Below are 18,599 nucleotides of genomic sequence, written 5' to 3' on the forward strand. Positions count from 1 at the left end.
TCTAAAACACTGTAAACTGCATTTTTTTTTCTTAAAGTACCCTGGTGTCCCTGTCTCCGAACCTTACTGGGAACATAAGTTTTTGGTTGGTTGGTTGGTTTTGTTTGTTTTGTTTTTATTCTGTATGTATACCAAGATTGCCATAAATCGCCATGTTTGAATATATAGTTTGCTTCACCCAAAAAATTGTAATGAGGGAGAAATCCAAGCAGAAACCATTTGACCAGAAGACTCCCATAAATTACATTAAACAAAAAAGTGAAAAGAAAGGACAAATTAAAACCTGGAGTTCATAAAGATCCCAATAAATGTACAAAAAAGAAAAATCAAGAAAACAGAAACCACATGGGAAATCAAGCCACTCTAGTACTTTTGCAAGCTCAGAACTCAAAGACAGAAGCGCCATCTTGTAGCGAGAATGCCAGAAGACTTCAGACTCTTGCTGTTAAACACAGAGGCCTCATCCAGTAGATAAGTAAAAGAAGAAAGTGAGCTTAGAACCTACGTGAGAAAGTTAGTCGAGGTAATGATGGTGAGTGGTATGGAAGAGATCTTCAGAAACACAGAGGAAGTCAGATTTGGAAGAAAAAAGAAAACAAAAAGGAAACGTTGGAAATAAGAGTCATCAACAAACAAGGATGAGTGGAAGAAAGCTTTCCACGTCTGGAGAAGATCAGTCATATGCGGAGGAAAGTAAATGAATGAATATGAGCAAGTCTTCCTAGAACTCTGGCCCACGTTCAAGAGACTACAGGAGGTTTTTAGAAAGGCATAGACAATCTAGTCCATGAGGTTATAGCAGAAAATTTCACTAGAGAAGTGGGCATATGAACAATAGGAATGTAGAATACTGTCTTAGTCAGGGTTTCTATTCCTGCATCATGACCAAGAAGCAAGTTGGGGAGCAAAGGGTTTATTCAGCTTACACTTTGCACACTGCTGTTCATCACCAAAGGAAGTCAGGACTGGAACTCAAGCAGGTCAGGAAGCCAGAGCTGATGCAGAGGCCATGGAGGGATGTTATTTCTGGCTTGCTCAGCTCGCTCTCTTATAGAACCCAAGACTACCAGCCCAGGGATGGCACCACCCACAAGGGGCCTTTCCCCCTTGATCACTCACTAGTCCACAAAGGCAAACACAACAAACTAATGCCAGATCTCTCGTCGTCTAAAATCCAGGGATGCATGGAATATGCTTCAAGCCCCAACAGGAAGTAACTGCCAAAGAGTCTGCTATATTTAACAGAGCAGCCTTTTAAAACTGATGGAGAACTTAGGACATTTCCAAACAAGCTCCGTTAAAGCAATTCATGGCAACCACACCAGCACTGAAGGAAACGCTCACAAGACTGTGATACAAAGGGTTAGAAAAAAATCATCCCAACCACAGGAGCACAGAAAGGAATGATGATGATGATGAGGAGGAGGACGACGACGATGACGACGATAGAAATAGAGGGAAGAGGGGACCTACTGTGACCACACAGTAGCCGCTCATCCTAACCGGGGAGAAAGAAAAGAACACCTAATACTCTGACAAACCAGAAAAATAGCCAACAGCATGAAAGGAATTTCTAGAGATTGCTCTGTAATGACTTTAATGTAAATGGCACCATCCTAGCTAACCAGGGCTGGAGAGGTGGCTCAGCAGTTAAGGGTCTGAAAAACACCCACCTGGAGATCCACGACCATCTGTAACTCCAGTTCTAGGAGGTTCAATAACGCCATCTGGTTTCCACAGGCACCAGGCATGCACAAGGTGCATAGACATGCAACCAAAACGCCCATACTCATGAAATAAAAATACCTCAATCATTCCGTACTAAAACAGGGCTCTACATTCTAGTTCTTGCTAATAGTGTAACACTTTTAAATTCCTTCCTAAAAGTGCTACACTACTAAAACCATGTTCCCATGTAACAGTGACTACCTTCTCGCTTCCCTCTCTGTATTAGTGGCACTGCAAAAACGGCCATGACCAAGACAATTTACAAGAGACTTTACTTGAGCTTACGATTCTAAAGAATTAGTGTACATGCTGGCAGAACACAGAGTTGGCAGGCGGAGTACTTACATCTTGAACCAAAAGCAGGAAAGAGAGGGTACTAGGAATGTAAACCTCAAAGCCCCACCCTCAGTGACGTACTTCCTCTAGCAAGACCACGCCTCCTGAAAAGAGAGGGTACTAGGAATGGTGTAAACCTCAAAGCCCCACCCTCAGTGACGTACTTCCTCTAGCAAGACCACGCCTCCTGAAAAAGAGAGGGTACTAGGAATGGTGTAAACCTCAAAGCCCCACCCTCAGTGACGTACTTCCTCCAGCAAGACCACGCCTCCTGCGCCTACCCCAACAATTCTGCTTAGTATTCAACCTGAAACTATGTCATTCAAACCACTCCACCTTCCCTCGCTTAGCCAGTACAGTTTCCACCTGTAACAAGAAAAACAACTTGCTTTCACTGTATTAACGCACAGAGTGGCTGGAAGTGAGCAGTTTATGTTCCCCATCAAGAAATGTCAATGGATAAGAAAAGAAAGTAAAATCAACACTTGAATGCGTAACATCTGTCAGGAACTAGAATTTGTTCATTCTTTGTGCTATCAGGTTGGATAATGAGTTCAAGGTGACAGAATTTAGAAATTGCAAGAACTGAACCTCCAGGTTCATTTACTCTAAAAGGCCTGGCGCATCACAGCAGGTCACCACCACAGAACTGCTACCCTAGGGTTCAGCAGCAGAGGGCGCCACTTAGCACAATTCCAACCTCCATTTCCTGTCCTATATTTGAAAGGGATGTAATTACAGAAATACGAAAGAAGGTACAGATTCTCAAACTGGTTGGAAACTACCAGAAAAGCTTTAACTTCATAAAAGACAATTCAGAATCACTCACAGGAGAAAATTAAAGGAGCACACCTGTCTGTATACATGTTTTATGATAGATTTAAGTGAAGCCAGCAAGAATGAGCCAAGGGGACAGGAGAGCTAGCTCAGCCACTAAGAGTAAATACTGCTTGTGCAGAGTCGAGCAGACAACCCAGTTCAGGTCCCAGCACTACTGTCAGGTGGCTCACAACTATCTGTAACTCCAGCTCTTGGGGGAGCTGACACACTCTCTGGCCTCTCTAGGCGCTTGCACTTACACGTGCACATGCCCACACACAGTCATACACATATACACATAATTTAAAATTAAATAAATCCTTTCAGAAAGAGCGGACCAGACTCATGAATTATGTGGAACAAACTCCATCACGCCAATGCGTGCCTTTGGACTTCAGTTCCTTTTGAGAATATCGATCACTGCCTAACACACATGTCCAGCTCACACTCAGATGTCACCCAGCGTGATAGGTTGTTTGTTTGTTTGTTTCCTTAGTGAGGTTTGCAGTGCAGTGGGAATACACAGAGGATGCAGGTGATGGCCAATGGTTCTTTATTCACTGCAACCAGAGTGATTCTTCCTTCATAACTGCTACCAATTTCTTTCTCTTGCAGAGGCTCGCCAGACCGAGATGGAATGGTAAGTATTTAAACGACCATTTTTAGTGAGCTTGCACCGCGATATCTGCTATGCTTAAATTTCCACAAGGCCAGCTTCTCTCTCTCTCTCTGCCTCCTCTTTTTCTTCTTCTTTTTCTCCTTTCTTCTCCTTCTCTTCCTTCTCCTTCTCCTTTCCTCCTCTTTTCAAAAATTCAACTATTTTAATTATCTCTAGTAAATGTGCATGAGATATAAGTGTGGTCTTCGTCAAGTTAGAACTTATATATTGCACTTACCTAAAACTCAGCCCCAGAGCACACGCGCAAACTAGCCAGGGAGATGGCAAGTCAAAAATAAAAAAATAAAAAATAAATTGTACAGGCATAGTTGGTACAGGGGCTGTTCCCATCTCCAGTTCAGTGTCTTAGAGCTCATTATGTGAGAATGTTCTCCAGTGGCACCACGGGCATAAAGGAGCAGCTTCCCCATAAAACTGAAGGAAACTTTTCCCTTGAGTAGCTGGGCTGCAAATACATTTTCTATATTAAACTCAGAAACAGGGAACGGTCTTCAAACTACTTATGCCTGACTGAATTTTACAGCCCGAAGGAGCAAAAATGTATCCACCGGGCTTCGATTTAACAGAAAGTGACTCCTAGCTGGCTGCCAGATTTCTTGGTTTTTAAAGAGATCTGGGATATGCCAGCTTAGACGACAGACTTAACGGGAGTCTGCTCTAGCTCCCAAAATGACTTCCTTCCCATCTAATCAGATGCCTATTCAGAGAGTTCAAAAGAACAGCTGTTACTCGGGGGAAATGGACACACATTAAGCTCCCCGGGGCCAGAATAAGAACTAAAATAAACCTGGTGATTAAAAAAATATATATATATATTTTTTAAAACTGCTCTTTATAATAGTCTACCTAATGGGGTGCTAATTGAAGCCATCGCAGGAGTTTTTCTCCTTCTTCTGGATTAAGAGTTTTCAGCTTTGGGGTGCCTTTTGCATTCATGTGATTCTTGCTATGAAATGTTCTTTTAAGAAATAGAATGAAATTGATCAGACTTCGGGTACCTCTATAATCAAGGCTCTATTCAGCAGGGGAAAAAAAAGGCTCAGAAGACACAGCTTCTCCTCACCTCTTGCTTCTGGCTCAGAGCCCTCTCCTTAACTCTGTCTCAGGTACTCTCTGCTTCTGTGTCCTCTCTCTGCTTCCAGCTTGGTCCTCTCCCCAGGTCCTCTGTCCTCCCGTCTCTGCCTCTACCAGGCTCTGTCACCACCAGTGCCCTCGTTGAGTTGCTGCTCCTGGCTTCTCTCACTCTCCCACTCTCTTAGTCTTGTCTTTTTTTCTCCTCCTCCCCCCTCAACCCCCCGTCACCCTCCTGCTCATTGTCTCTGAGGTCCCATGGCTAACTCACTAGTCTCTGCTTTTCTAAGGAGCCCAGTTTACATATCTGCTGGAATATGTACCACAGTAGCTGATGTTGAAGATGCCCATGAACATGTGTTGCAGGCATGGGCACGATGCCATCCAGATCTCCCTGAGTTCTCCTTACATCATCCCAAGTCCTGTAAAATCATTTATTAGCAGTTTGTGTCCTCCCTGCTGTTAGTTAGAAATGCCATAAATAAAAATGCTCATGAGAAAAAGGAATTATTTAATTTTAATTTTTCCAGAAGTAAAACAACCCTATTCTAGAAAAGGCCACCTTCAGAAAAGGAGGTTCGCCTTCATGGATCATTGGAAATTATAATTTAGCTATAAGCTCTACTGGAAAATTTTCAAATTTCTCTCAAACACTTGGCCACCAAATTCGAAGGCCCGGTGTTGTGGGCTAGCGTGAATATGTCCGTTATTAATCTGTAGACACCTCAGCCCGAACTTCTAAACTCAAAATGATTTTATAAGCCCTTGAATCTGTGGGCTGAAACCACTTTGACGTGGTTGAGACAGCTTCCAGAGCCGCTGATTGCTTTTTCAAGGCCAGGAGCTGGTGGTGTTTGTACTTTCACAAATGAGATTCTACAAGCTACGGGTGTGCTGAGCTTGTAAACAAGTCGGAAACCGAAGAGTCTGTGCTGAAACTTCAATATGGCCGTACTTAGGTTCAGTTTCTCAGACTCGGACAGAGCCCATCACTGATGAGGCTGCATGGCAGGGCTGCATGGTGTGAAGGTGGGTGTGTCTTGCTGCTCACTGGCTGAGTGTATGCCCATCCATCATTGGCAGAGCTGTTTGTCACAACGTCTAGACCTCAGGGAGCTGTGTGTGACAACACGTTCTAACCCAGAGACAAACTCTAATCGCTGCAGAGTAACTGCAACTTTCCCTAAGGGGTTCTAATTCTCCACACTCCACTGGGGTACCAGGGTCAGAGCCCCTGGCTGTAAGATCTGTTCTGCTTGTCTCTAAACATGCAGGCAGGAGAGGGCACAGTTCTGGAACTGCCCTCTGTGAGCCCTGACGCTCTTTTTTGACCTTTCGAAAGGCTTTGTTTGATCAGGGGGGGGAAGAGAGGAGCTAGGTTTTACACTCACAGATTAGAAATGCAATCAGAAACTGCCCAGTTCCTTTCCGTATTGTCTTGGTGTCTATTCTCTATTCATGGGCTAAGTGCCATCTGAATGAGGATCCAAATGGCCCCTGGTGCCCCAGACCATCTCCCTCCTTCCCACTTCCTCTCTTGGCTTAGCCAAACTGGCCTGCTGAATAGAGCCTCATTATGGGCCCCAAAGTCCGCTCTTTGCTTACAGAACCCTGCCATGATTGGTAGGCTGAACAATTTGGTCTAGAGGTTGTCTCTACTGTGATATGTTTGCTGACTCCGTGTGATTCTTTATGTGTCTTGAAGAACAAACAGATCCTTTAACAACTTTTTTCTACATGAAAACAATCAATTCCAGCAGCCCAGCCCACACGAGCCACCCTACCATAGCAAAGCAGAGTGTGCGCGGGAAGGAGGGAAGAAAGCTTCGGTAAGGACACAGACTTCAGTTTCACATTTCCGAGGGGTTATAGAAACAGTGAGGGAAATCCCCACTTCAACTCTGGAAAGCACAGTATCCCTATTCAGTCAACAAGGTAACTCCAGATTACTTCTTGACTAGCCAGGTCCAGGTTTTAAATCAGCCATACAAACATCGCATGCTGATGTCTGAAGATTCTGTTAAGAGAATAATCAAGCCTAAAGACTTGCATTGTCTTTGGTCTAAGGCAAAGGGCAAGGGTTTAAACTTTCCAGGTTTTTAAAAGAATCTGGTATCTGTACAGATGATTTTGACTATATAGTACAAATATCAACATGCAATTCGAGTTAGATTGCACTTGGTAAAATAAATACCAACTCTGTTATCAATTATATCAGGAGTTCGGCAGGATCCTGTCCTGTGGAAACCAGTAATCTTGACCAAGAAATATGGAGTCAAGGATGCTGGTTCTGGGCCAAGCTGTGCATTGACTACAGCTTTGTAGCTCTAGGAAGCTATTTCAAATTCAGTCCCTTGGTCTCACACACACCATGTTTCAAATACTGTATAGCTCCTCGTATCTAGTGGGTACATACAGAACAGCACGGAGAGTGTTTTCATGTTTACAGGGAGTGTCATTGGAGAGGGCTGTCTTGTGAGATTCCTTAGAAAGTAACTTAAGTCTATTTAGGAGAAGAGATGATAACATTTTGACAGTATATCACATATTTTTAAGATCACTGTGTAGCTATAAGCTGACCTCACTAAAAAGGGGGGAGGGGCATTCACAGTGGAAACATATAACTGTTGAGTGCTCATTACTATAGTATTGATCTAACTCAATGGTTCTCAGACTTCCTAATGCTGCAACCCTTTAATACAGCTCTTTGTGTTGTAGTGAACCCCACCCCCTACCCCAACCATAAAGCTATTTTCTACTTCATAACTACAGTTTTGCTACTGTTATGAATCCTAATGTAAACATGTAATGTGCAGGCTATCTGATATTTAAACCCTGTGACAGTGTCGTCTGACACCTCAGGGGGTTGTGACCCATAGGATGAGAACCATGGTTCTAGCTGCTCACATTATCCAAAGTTAAATGCCTATGAAAACAAGATGACTATGCCCAAGGGTGTCAGTCACCTTTAGACACAGTCAAATACTCAGGTTATAAAAATAATGCTAAAGTTTTAGAAAAGAGAAAAGGGGGGAAAAAAAACAAAAGAGCATATGACTCGGACTCCAAGATGAAAAGTAACCACCATTTAGGTGTTGCTGTCAACCTTTGGTCCGACTGTCCAGTCATGGTTCTTCACCACTGCATCCCTCCCTGCTTTGATGTCTTCCACTGAAACTGATACATCTGGTAGCTATGAACTATGCCATGTTTAAAAACAAGAATTATTTTCCCTTGTGCCTAACCAGAAAAATCCCAGTGAATACCTGGCTTACCTTGTTCACTTGAGAAACAAACAAACACACACACAAAAATTGTTGCAATAAATGTAAGAGAGCAAATTACCAATTCCTCTAATAAGGTGTGTGTGTGTGTGTGCATGTATGTGTGCAGGTATGTGTGTGGGCATGTGTGTACATGTATGTGTGCATGTGTGTGCATGTGTGTGTGCATGTGTGTATGTATGTGTGCATGTGTGTGTGCATGTGTGTGGTGTGTGTGTGGTATATGTGTGTGCATGTGTGTGTGTGCGCATGTGTGCCATGTGTGTGCGCATGTGTGTGTGTGGTGTGTGTGCGCATGTGTGTGTGTGTGCATGTGTGTGTGTGCACATGTGTGTGTGTGCACATGTGTGTGTGTGCATGTGTGTGTGTGTGCATATGTGTGCAGTGCTGAATATCTTACCAAAATAATGTACTGTTATGATATGTTGTTTGAATTTGGTATTTGTTTTTAATATTGCTGTAAGAGAAAAAGAAATCCCTTAGATTTTTGTTTTCCTTTGTCTCAATCTTCCATTGGTTTCCATAGAAACAAGGGAACATTTACTAGGCCCAAATCTAGACATTTAGTAAATTCTTTATGCAAGTATTAAATATATGTTGTCAAGAAAAATATATAGTAGCACATGCATATACATATGTTATATACATATAGCTTATTTATATGATCTCGTAGAGCATCTTGAATTTAGGGAGATTTAATCCCAGAGAATAATAACAGAGAAGAAAGCTGTAGAATTGGACAAACTTTGAAGTCTTTAATTTACCTAATTTCTTTGAGTTTATACTAGCACTCCTTTGTATGAAGAACCATTAAAGAGCGAAAGGCAGACTGGTGGCAGGGTTACGCTGGTGACGGTATCCATGGGCTTGTGTCTCTGGAGTCAGTTTGGCTTATTTGATTCCCTATTAGTACGTCCAGTTTTGTGCTGAGGTTAGTTATCATATCTGCTCTCTTAGGAGGAGTTGAAGCATTTTGCAGTAAAACCATATACAGTCAAATTGGTAAAGCAGAAACTATATATACGAAAATTGGAAGGTCTTTTCCCAATAGAGTATTGACACCTAAAGTTAATCAAATTCTCATAGTGGCAGGTTTTTAAAGACCTTTGACAGATTGTGCAAACTGCCACTGAATCTCAAACATCACAAAGGCAGTTCTGTGGGAAGAGTAAAATGATGTCTGCATACAAGTAATCTTTGTACGGAAAAAGAGCAACCAGCACAGACCTCACCTCGCTGGATGCAAGGCTTGGTGAACTCTCTATGCAAGGATAGTCTGTAGCAAGTGGAGCACACCACTTACACCTGTGCTCTCTACCCCTCGCTGAGTCGCACAGCCTGTTCTTAGCCCAGACAACTTCAGTAAATGTTAATGGTTGGTGACAGTTCTCCTGGGCTTTCTAGAAATCCTCTGTACATAGGTGAAAAGCTTCCTCTACTTGTCCACTCAGATAGCTACCAGCAACAAGTAAAACTAGAGGCCTTACATGTGATTGCAAAATGAAAGGCCCTGTCCTCAAGCCCCGTACGTCACCATATGTGTTGTTCTGAGGTCTGCCATTGCTCAATGACTTAGCATTGCTCTGTGTGCTAAATGCAAGAATGTTATTGAATGGACCTTCATCTCTAACCTTATTTGTGCTTTTGTCCAAAAAAAAAAAAAAAGAAGAAGAAGAAGAAGTTAGAGAAGCTTATTAATTTCCTCTTGGAGGGTGCCACCTCCTTGGTCGAGTACTTGTGTTCGTGTGTCACAATTCTACTGGGAGCCAAAATAAAACTTATATAAGTGAGACAAAACCATACTGGCTTCCCATCTTGCAACAGTGTGTATTCATGGAAGCACAGAATGCATGAAAGGACAAACTCGCCCTTAATCTTCAAATTATATTTTAGTAAATTTGATAAGAAGAGCCATTTGGAAAGAAAAGCCATGCAATTTTCAGTGAGTAGGGGCTGAACGAATGAATCTAAAGCTGATCGCATTTATATTTTACCAATCGAGTCATGGTGAAAATAATTCCGCAGTTAGTGAGTGGCCTCACTGAATACTCTGAGCATATAGGAACTGTTTTATGTCAGTAGCACAGAAGTCAAAGGTTTCTGTTTTATATCCATATGATTTTAATCCTCAAGATACAGAGAATTAAATCATAATGTAAACCCTACAAGTCCATCAGTGATTGAATAAACCTTCAGTGCTAGCTATACCTAATTTGTGTTCTTGTGAAATATGTGCATAGGCTTCTCGTTCAGTGCCGTGGCAGCTCCACTTACCTCCCAGTTACACCAGTGTGCTTCTTACCGTAGGATGCCCTAATCTGTCTTTTGATAGCTCAAGCAAAGTTATCTTACAGATAAGAGTTAAGTGGTTTTTTGTGTGTTTTGTTCCATTGTGGGTTTTTTTTTCATTTAAATGTCTCCCTCGTAATTTATTTTTCAAATTTGTTACAGAAGAAAAGCAATGGGGCACCAAATGGATTTTATGCAGAAATCGATTGGGAAAGATATGTAAGTATAAGAATATTTTTCTTTATATACAACTTTAAAATGAATTGAGGCACTTAGGTACATAACAGGACATGGAAATTGGTGGAAAGTTGTAGGCTTCACTAGGAAATGTCCATCATGCTTAGGATGGACAGACGTTCACAGCACTAGAATCTATCAAACCTGGCTTCAAGACCTAGCCTTTCCAAGTACCAGCTATGTGTGTTGGAATATGATCAATAGGTACAGCAGTTACCTGGTGCCTTTGTTGTGAGGACTCTGAGCTAATCGTTTGCACTTTCCAAGGAATATGCTAAGCCCACAGCTGTATTCAGAAATACTTTTTCTCATATTAAATCTAGGTAGTTCCCTTTCTAAGCAGCTTTGGATGTAGAGGCAAAGAAGTTAACTCCTAAGCCTGGGATATATGATGAAAACTTTGTGGTACGAACTTTTCCCAGGGCAAGCAATAAGTCAGTTGATTCTCAGGGACTGAAGGTAGATTCCTGGCTGAGATCTAAACTTTCCCCATAATTCTTAGTACCATTACCACACAGGTTACTAACCAAACATACAGCCTTTTCATCCAACCTACCCTCAGATTTCTAATGGTATAGAACATGTAAGTCATTTTTGCATCAGAGATCTCTCACTGCTGCCTCTCCAAGCCCAACTTCAGCAGGGCTCGGTCTTTCCTTCATCAGCTGAGGATTCAGTCTCAAAGCACATGGAGTCAAGGAGAAAGTCAGACTCATGCTGACACATCATCTGGTTACACTGTCGCCTTTTTACGTATTGAGCTTCTTCTTGCCAAGTGGGGTTGTCATGTTATTCAGTGAGACTGTGCCACACATTTATAACAGGAGCAAAGATGTGATATATGAACCCCAAATATGCACCCTGCCTTTTATCTTCTCCAGCTTTCCCCTAAAAGGATTGCCTCTCTGCTGTTAGATTCATCTGGCAGTCAGACTCCCAGGACTTGAGGGTAGAAACCTTAAAATCTTCTTGAAACTTCCCTCCTCTTTTTCCTTCTATCACTGAGAACTGACAACCAGTTCCTCTAGATGGGCTTGGTTCTTCCTATCCCATCACCAAAACTTGAGCTACAGTCTTAGCAAGTGTGTCTGAGTTGGCACACATCTTTTAAGTGAGTCATCCTTCTCCTGCCACCAATCTCCTTACCATTCTGTCCCCAACATGTTCTACTGTAACTAAGAACTTCAGCAGCCCTAGTAAGACAAAGCCTCCACTCTAGTACACAGTTGCCTGTGGTCAGTTGCCCAGCCCCCCCCACACCCCACTGGAAAAAAGCGTACTTTCCAGTCATGCTGCCCTCAATACTTGGATACTTTAGCACCTGAGTCACACAGTGTCTGCTCCTGCCATGGTGTCTCAACCAAGGCTTTTCCCACCAATATGGAAAAGCCCCATGCCCCAACTCTACCCTCTCTATCTACATTGAAAGGCTCCAGCAGCGCCCCTTACTCTTAAAACTAATCTATTGTCATCCCCTCATTTTTAATACCTAACATTGCTATATTGTGCTATTTTCTCTATATTTTTTTTGCCTCCAAGAACATGTTTTAATTTCCCTTAGGGCAAATAGTTTGCATTTCAATCAACAGTGTTGCTTAGCACAGTCTGAGGCTTGTAGGGAAGGCCTGGTAAGTTCTCTTTGAGTGCTTTCTTTTGTGGGTCGTACATTGGGGTCCTTCCAATATCCTTGAATAAAGATTTAAACACAGACTGCTTAGCATCTACTTCCAAATGCTAAATCCTCAGCCCTTTAAACTAAGAGGCTGGTCTATATTTTTGAGTGGAAGATTCTAGAAGGAAAACATTTCCTCCATCATTTTGGAATAATAATCACTTCACATGCATTTATACCTTATTTTTTGAGAATTTGAACAGGAGTGTTGTAATGATATAATTTACCCTCATTCTAGCCTCCAGCTGCTCACACACCTCCAACTTCCTCTCAATTTCTGAATAATCATTCTTTATTACTGTTACATACATGTGTCTATAGATATATGCATGCAATAGGTGTATATATGTGCATTTGTGTCTTACAGAACTCACCTGAGCTAGATGAAGAAGGTTACAGCATCAGACCTGAGGAACCAGGCTATATCCTTTCTTTTTAAACGTTTTAAATGTATATTTTCTAAGGAACCAGTAGCAAAATTCAGGTCTCACAAAGGTGGCAAAATAACCAAAGCTCCTATACTTAGTCTCAGAGATGAATAATTCTCCCCGAGGACAGCCTGGTGCCTGACAAGCATGGATGTGCCCTGATCTAGTCGAGGAACAGAGATAATGCGATGGGTGGAGCAAATGTGCTGTAAGATGGTCTGCACACTGTGACCTCCAGATGACCTGCTGCACACTAACGTGGCAATGCTATTAACAGTGAGCAGCAGAGAGCTTCACTGCCCTCTTCTTTCAGCTCTTCCCTGAAAGACTCAAGCACCCTTGCCTTATACTAGCCAACTCCCAAACCCTTCAGACTCTTCATAGGTGTCCCTTAGAGTTGCCTTCCCATGTCTGGAGATGAGTAATCTCCTGAATTCTTATCTGTGAGCTAGGTGTGATACACAAACTTCAACACACACACACACACACACACACACACACACACACACACACAAATGTAGGATTTTGACTAATGCCCCTCAGCGTTCACAGTCCTTGGTAAGCTTCTGAGGAGAGTGAACCTAACCTTGTCCCCCCTCAGTTTTGTTGGTTTTGCTTTGTTTTCCTGCCACCTGAGGTTACTTTTGCTTTGCCGATGGGTAGTCGTCCTTTTCTTGCCCTCACCCATACCTCCCAGCAGAAGAAAGAGCTAAGTGTCTTTAACTGTGTTCTACCTACCAAAGGAAAGCACTTTTATTCCTCAAGTGAATCTGAAGAGGAAGAAGAGTCGCACAAGAAATTCAACATCAAGATTAAACCCTTGCAATCTAAGGACGTCCTGAAGAATGCAGCGACGGTAGATGAGCTGAAGGCTTCAATAGGCAACATCGCACTTTCCCCTTCGCCTGTGGTGAGTGAAGTCTCATGTTAAGCTTTGGTAAGGCAGGGCAGAGAGCTATGTTCTGCCACATGTGCTAAGAATGACATGTGTCCAATCTGATGAACTCTGCAGCCCTCGAGTAACCTGCTCTTCACCTCTTATATTGCAATTCCTATGCCTTTCAAACCAGCAAAGGCGCATGAAACTGTGTTTTCTTTTATTTTCTAATAAGCATCAAACAAAGGAAAAATAACAAAAAGATTTTCCAAACTTACCAATGATGGAGAATTATTTTATATATATATATATATATATATATATATATATATATATATATATGTGTGTGTGTGTGTGTGTATATATATATATATACATACCTATATACATATATACATACATACATATATACACACACATACACATAAATTTCACTAGCCATTTCTATCTTCATGAAAATATACAAAAGCCAAGAAAATTACTTTTAAAACATACTTCTCCTTGGGATGCTCCAAAATCATAGTAAATAAATAAAATCTCACTAGATTTCTAAAACTCCCATTCTTTATTATTTTATTCTCAAATCATTTTAAATACTCTCGGCATTGAGACCCCTCGCATAGAGCTCTTGCCTCGTTTATATTACTGGTTTTCTCCCACAGTCTGGGCTCCCTCTCCCTCTCCTGAATACTTAATTTCTTTAGTGGCTGAGTCTGAGTGCTAATATTTCAAGTATTTTCTCCCTGGGGTTTGAAAATGCCAACATTATTTTCTAAGAATAGCTGTGAGCACAGATGTAGACTCCCTAATGAGATTCTCCTGGCTTCTCTGCTGAGCTTCCCCCTCAACGGCTTAGTTAATAAGTGCCACTTTCTAGGGGCTTCTAGAAATATCCCAAGTAATCTTTTTAAAACAATTGTAATTGTTTATCCTTTGAGAATGGACTTTTGCTTTTCCAGGATTAAAAAAAAATCCAAAATCAAAAAACTTAGATTATTGTGCTTACAGTGGCCTTGATTCCATCTGTCTGTGAAAATGAAGATGATTGCTAATAGTAAACCAGCCATCTTGGATGGACTTTGCAGTAATTTTTTATCATGCATTCACCTGCTACCTTAATCAAAGCATGAAATACAGTTTCTTTCTCTTCTGCAATGGAGGGTGTGGGTTTTAACTCCCATCCCAGCCTAGGAGTTGTAGGCCAGGAAGCACTGTGGCCTGCCTGCCCCTCTGACTTCATTTTCACGGTTCAGCCAAGACCTTTCTCCTCTCCTTTCATTTCCTGGGTTTGTTTGCTTATTTTAAGAAAATCTTCTTCAATGGCAGAAACAAGTTTATATCCACTTCTCTGTGGGTCATGATAAATTGAGTGGGTATTTGGAAATCATATGGGGAGATGGAAGAAGGCAAATACACCCAATTAAAAGGATGACTGTGTGGGAAAGTGGGCTCTCTATTCAGGCCCCAGAAATGTAGCTAAAAGCCCACTGAATCTAGGCAAGGTGGGATCCACTGTGTCGAAATGAATGTGTGCCCAAATCACTGGGTGCGTTTTCTTCCAACCCGATACGCTACTGAGGCACAGCAGGAACAGTGCCTGGAAGCTGGAAGCTTCCTCAAGAAGCTATCCGTAAGGTAAGCCATTGCCATCAGGTGGTTAAGGCTGAAGAGATGAGAAAGGACACATGGAAACAAGGTAGATGAACATACTCTGAGACTACAGCAGAGAAAGCTGCTGAATCTTGCCACAGCCTGGATGGCTGCTTTCAGGTCCCACTCTGATTTGTTCCCTCTCCCAGGATCCTTTCTTTCACTAGAGTCACTCCCTCATATTTGTAATTTTAATATTCAGAATAGGAATGAGTTCTTGACACTCTTTTTGGGGACAGATGAGCACAGGCACATTCTACGTGTACATACGTGTACATACGTGTGTGTGTGTGTGTGTGTGTGTGTGTGTGTGTGTAGAGAGAGAGAGGGGGCTGAACATATGTGGTCTTAGAATCCCTGCCCTTTTCTAGATACTCTGTGTAGAAACAGATGGAATGCTGTATCTTATCAGAAGCACGTGGACAAAAATAACTTTATAAAATTCAGACAGAGTCATGATGGAAGAACCAGTGACCCTGGCAACGCTTTGGATGTTTCCAGTCAAGCAGTCAGACTTTCCTTCAGTGTTAGAGGGAACGGACTTCCTAAGTCAGTGAATGCTGCAAGAAGGAGACAAGACTCCAAATGGGTCATAGCAAGGCTTCAGCGGGCGTTCTGACTCGTCTTCATTTTACGAATTTTATGTATTTATTTGTTGGTTTATTGTATGTGTATGAGTGTTTTTCCTACATGTGTGTTCCTACACAGTGTGCATGCCATGCCCTCAAAAGACAAAAGATAATTCCTTGGGACTGGAATTACAGATGGTTGTGGGTCACCATGTGGTTGCTGGGAACTGAACTCAGGTCCTCTGGAAGAGCAACTGGTGCTTCTAACCACTGAGCCATCCTTCCAGCCCCAATTTTGATATTTTTAATTAGAAGTTGTATTTCACATATTTCTTTAACTCATCTCTGAATTTGCCTTTCTTGACTGTAACTCACTCGACCTCTTTTATTGTGAATTGGTTTTTTTCCTTTTAGTTCCCCTTTATAAACTAGTCAAATTGTTCATTAAATAAGTAATACAAAATAAGTAACATCACCATGTGCAGACACATCATGTGCAGACACATCATGTGCAGACAAATTGCACACTTATCTGAAAATGATTCTTGTCAAAACAAAGCTTCAGCAACAAGGAAAATTGGAGAATTTTTAATTTTTTTCTTTTTTTTTACATTTTTAAATTATTAAATAAAGTGACAGATTTCATCATGCATTTGTAGACACACATGTCCAAATGCTTTTTTATTTATTCTCCTTCACCCCTCTGTTCTTGGTGGTTTCATTTCTTTGCCCAAATATTCCTCTCCACTGTCTTCATGTTGTATGAATTCCATTACTGCCTGCCTCCATCAGTGCTCCTTTATGATCTCCTTATCGCTTCTCATGGTCCCCCTTATACTTTTATTTTACACACACACACACACATCTGTAACCTGCATATGAAAGCATGAAGCATTTTATTTGAAATGACCTTTTATCTCCATAAATTTTCCTGTAAATGCCATACCACCATTTATTCTTATGCCCAAGCGAAGCTCCAATTGTCCACATGTACCACATTTTCTTCGTGCCTTGGTCTCTTGACAGACATCTATGCTGGTTTCATTGCTGAGCTCTTGTGAACAGTACATCAGTAAACACAGATGTGCACGTGTCTCATGGAATGCTGACTATACACATACACCCGGCGAGCATGTCGCTGAGTCAGATGGTACTTCTATTCTTGAGGAATCTTCACATTGACTTCTAGGACGACTACACCAGTTTTCTTTCCCAGTGGCAGTGCCTAAGTGTTCCTCCTTCCCTTCATCCTCACTATGTCTTCGAACAGGGGTAAAATGGTCTCAATTTTTTAGTGGTTTTTAGTGTTTAAACTTTCCAAGTTTATTTATTCTTTTACAATTTCATACATATAATCCTTTTATCAAAATCTCCCCCACACCCATTATTATGTCTGCCTCCATCTCCCACCAAACCCTTTCTTTTCAAGTGTACTTCCTGCTTTCATGGGTTTAGGGAGGTGGGTATATAGGGTAATTACACTGCATGGAATACGTTGCTCGCATGAGCACGGATGAACAGTTATTTGCTTAAACAGTGGAATGTACTGGCTACAAGACTGAGGACTATGGCTCCCACTTTCTTGTATAACAGTCAGTTGTACAGAGCCCCTTGAGAAGAGCAGGATCTTAGGAGCCCTTTGCCCATTCATGATGGGGTGTTTGATGGACCAAGTCTTATGTAGTTCAAGTGAAGCAGCCATATCATGTCCAGAGGACAGCAATGGACAGTACTACTTCCCATCCTCCAGTTCTTAGTCTTTCTGTCCACCTCCCCCACTTCTATGAAGTTCTTTGAGACTCTGAGAACTGATACAGACATCTCATTTAGGGATAAGCACTCAAAAGTCAAGTGCTCCCTGAATTAACTGTCACTCATTGTGAACAGAAGTCTCTCTGACAGACAATGAAAATCATGCACATTTTGGATCTCACATTTGTATAAGATAGAGCACTGGGTTTCAGCTGCTTCATCAGAGATTTTTTAAAAATCAAGTCTTTAATAATATAAAGGGTTTTATCTCTCTCCTGTATTAATGTCAAAATTGCTAGATAGCCCAGAAAGCTATAGAGTCCTATTCCTAAGTGTCACTCAAAAGTCCAGAAACTTTCTACATCATTGCTCTGCCTTCCTGGGTTGTTACATCATCAAGCACTTCTCTATCCAGACTTTGAGATGGAGGAGAGAGAAAATGGAAACCATGTATTTTCTTTAAGGGTTTAACTCAGAAAGTACACACATCACTACCACTAATAGTAATTCATTTCCATGGAGGTGTCGGCTGCAAGGGAGTCTGGTAAATGTAGTCTTTCCCCCTGGAAAGGCATGTGACTGACTAATATTCTGATTCTGTTACCAAAAGACAGAGAAGCAAATGACAATTAGAAGGACACTGGCAGTTTCTGTCACTGTATCACAAACAATCCCAGATTATTTGGGAAACATCATTAGAAACCAAGTGAAAAGTATAAGAAGTTCTCTTTTAAAAATGTCTCATTAATTTTTAAAGAACAGGGATGCTATGCTACACATTAGCTACCATCAGATTGAGTGGACACAGCTTTCAGTTCAGGCATCTTGTGTGGCAGAATCAGACTGACTCCTCTGTCTTCACAGCTTTTTTTCCTTGTTTTATTTGAGACAAGATCTTACTGGGTATCACTAGCTGGCTTGGAACTCACGATGGAGATCAGGCTGGCCTCAAATTCACAAAGTCCTGCCTCCTAACCTCTGGGATTAATTGTGCACCACTGTTATTCGTCGCGTTCTCACGACCGGCCAGGAAGAACACAACAACCAGAATCTTCTACGGCAAAGCTTTATTGCTTACATCTTTTTGGGGGCCAGAGTGTAAGAAGCAAGAGAGAGAAGCAAGAGAGAGAGAAAACGAAACCCCTTCTATTTTAAAGAGAACAACCATTGCCTAGGGCGCATCACTCCCTGATTGGCTGCAGCCCATG

The 18,599-nt window shown here is 41.7% G+C and overlaps 1 protein-coding gene across 31 annotated transcripts in view; it reads left to right on the top strand.

Moving 5' to 3' along the window:
• The window catches only part of Sgip1 (SH3-domain GRB2-like (endophilin) interacting protein 1), a 236,125-nt gene that overhangs the window by 115,970 nt on the left and 101,556 nt on the right, over window positions 1–18,599 (top strand). For 12 of the 31 annotated variants that reach the window (XR_376359.4, XR_376360.4, XR_003955022.1 and 9 more), the window contains 6 exons: window positions 3,499–3,523; window positions 4,585–4,668; window positions 6,391–6,462; window positions 10,369–10,425; window positions 12,483–12,537; window positions 13,278–13,453. Coding sequence is in view for 12 of the 31 variants with exons in the window: in NM_001285852.1 (NP_001272781.1) it covers window positions 3,499–3,523; window positions 4,585–4,668; window positions 6,391–6,462; window positions 10,369–10,425; window positions 12,483–12,537; window positions 13,278–13,453 (469 nt within the window). In the remaining 19 variants the exon portion in view is untranslated. The remainder of the gene's footprint in view (window positions 1–3,498; window positions 3,524–4,584; window positions 4,669–6,390; window positions 6,463–10,368; window positions 10,426–12,482; window positions 12,538–13,277; window positions 13,454–18,599) is intronic. The other 19 variants (XR_376365.4, XR_003955024.1, XR_003955026.1 and 16 more) reach the window with 4 other exon arrangements.

The sequence above is a fragment of the Mus musculus genome, chromosome 4 (assembly GCF_000001635.26).
Source record: "Mus musculus strain C57BL/6J chromosome 4, GRCm38.p6 C57BL/6J".
In the NCBI taxonomy this organism is placed as follows: Eukaryota; Metazoa; Chordata; class Mammalia; order Rodentia; family Muridae; genus Mus; species Mus musculus.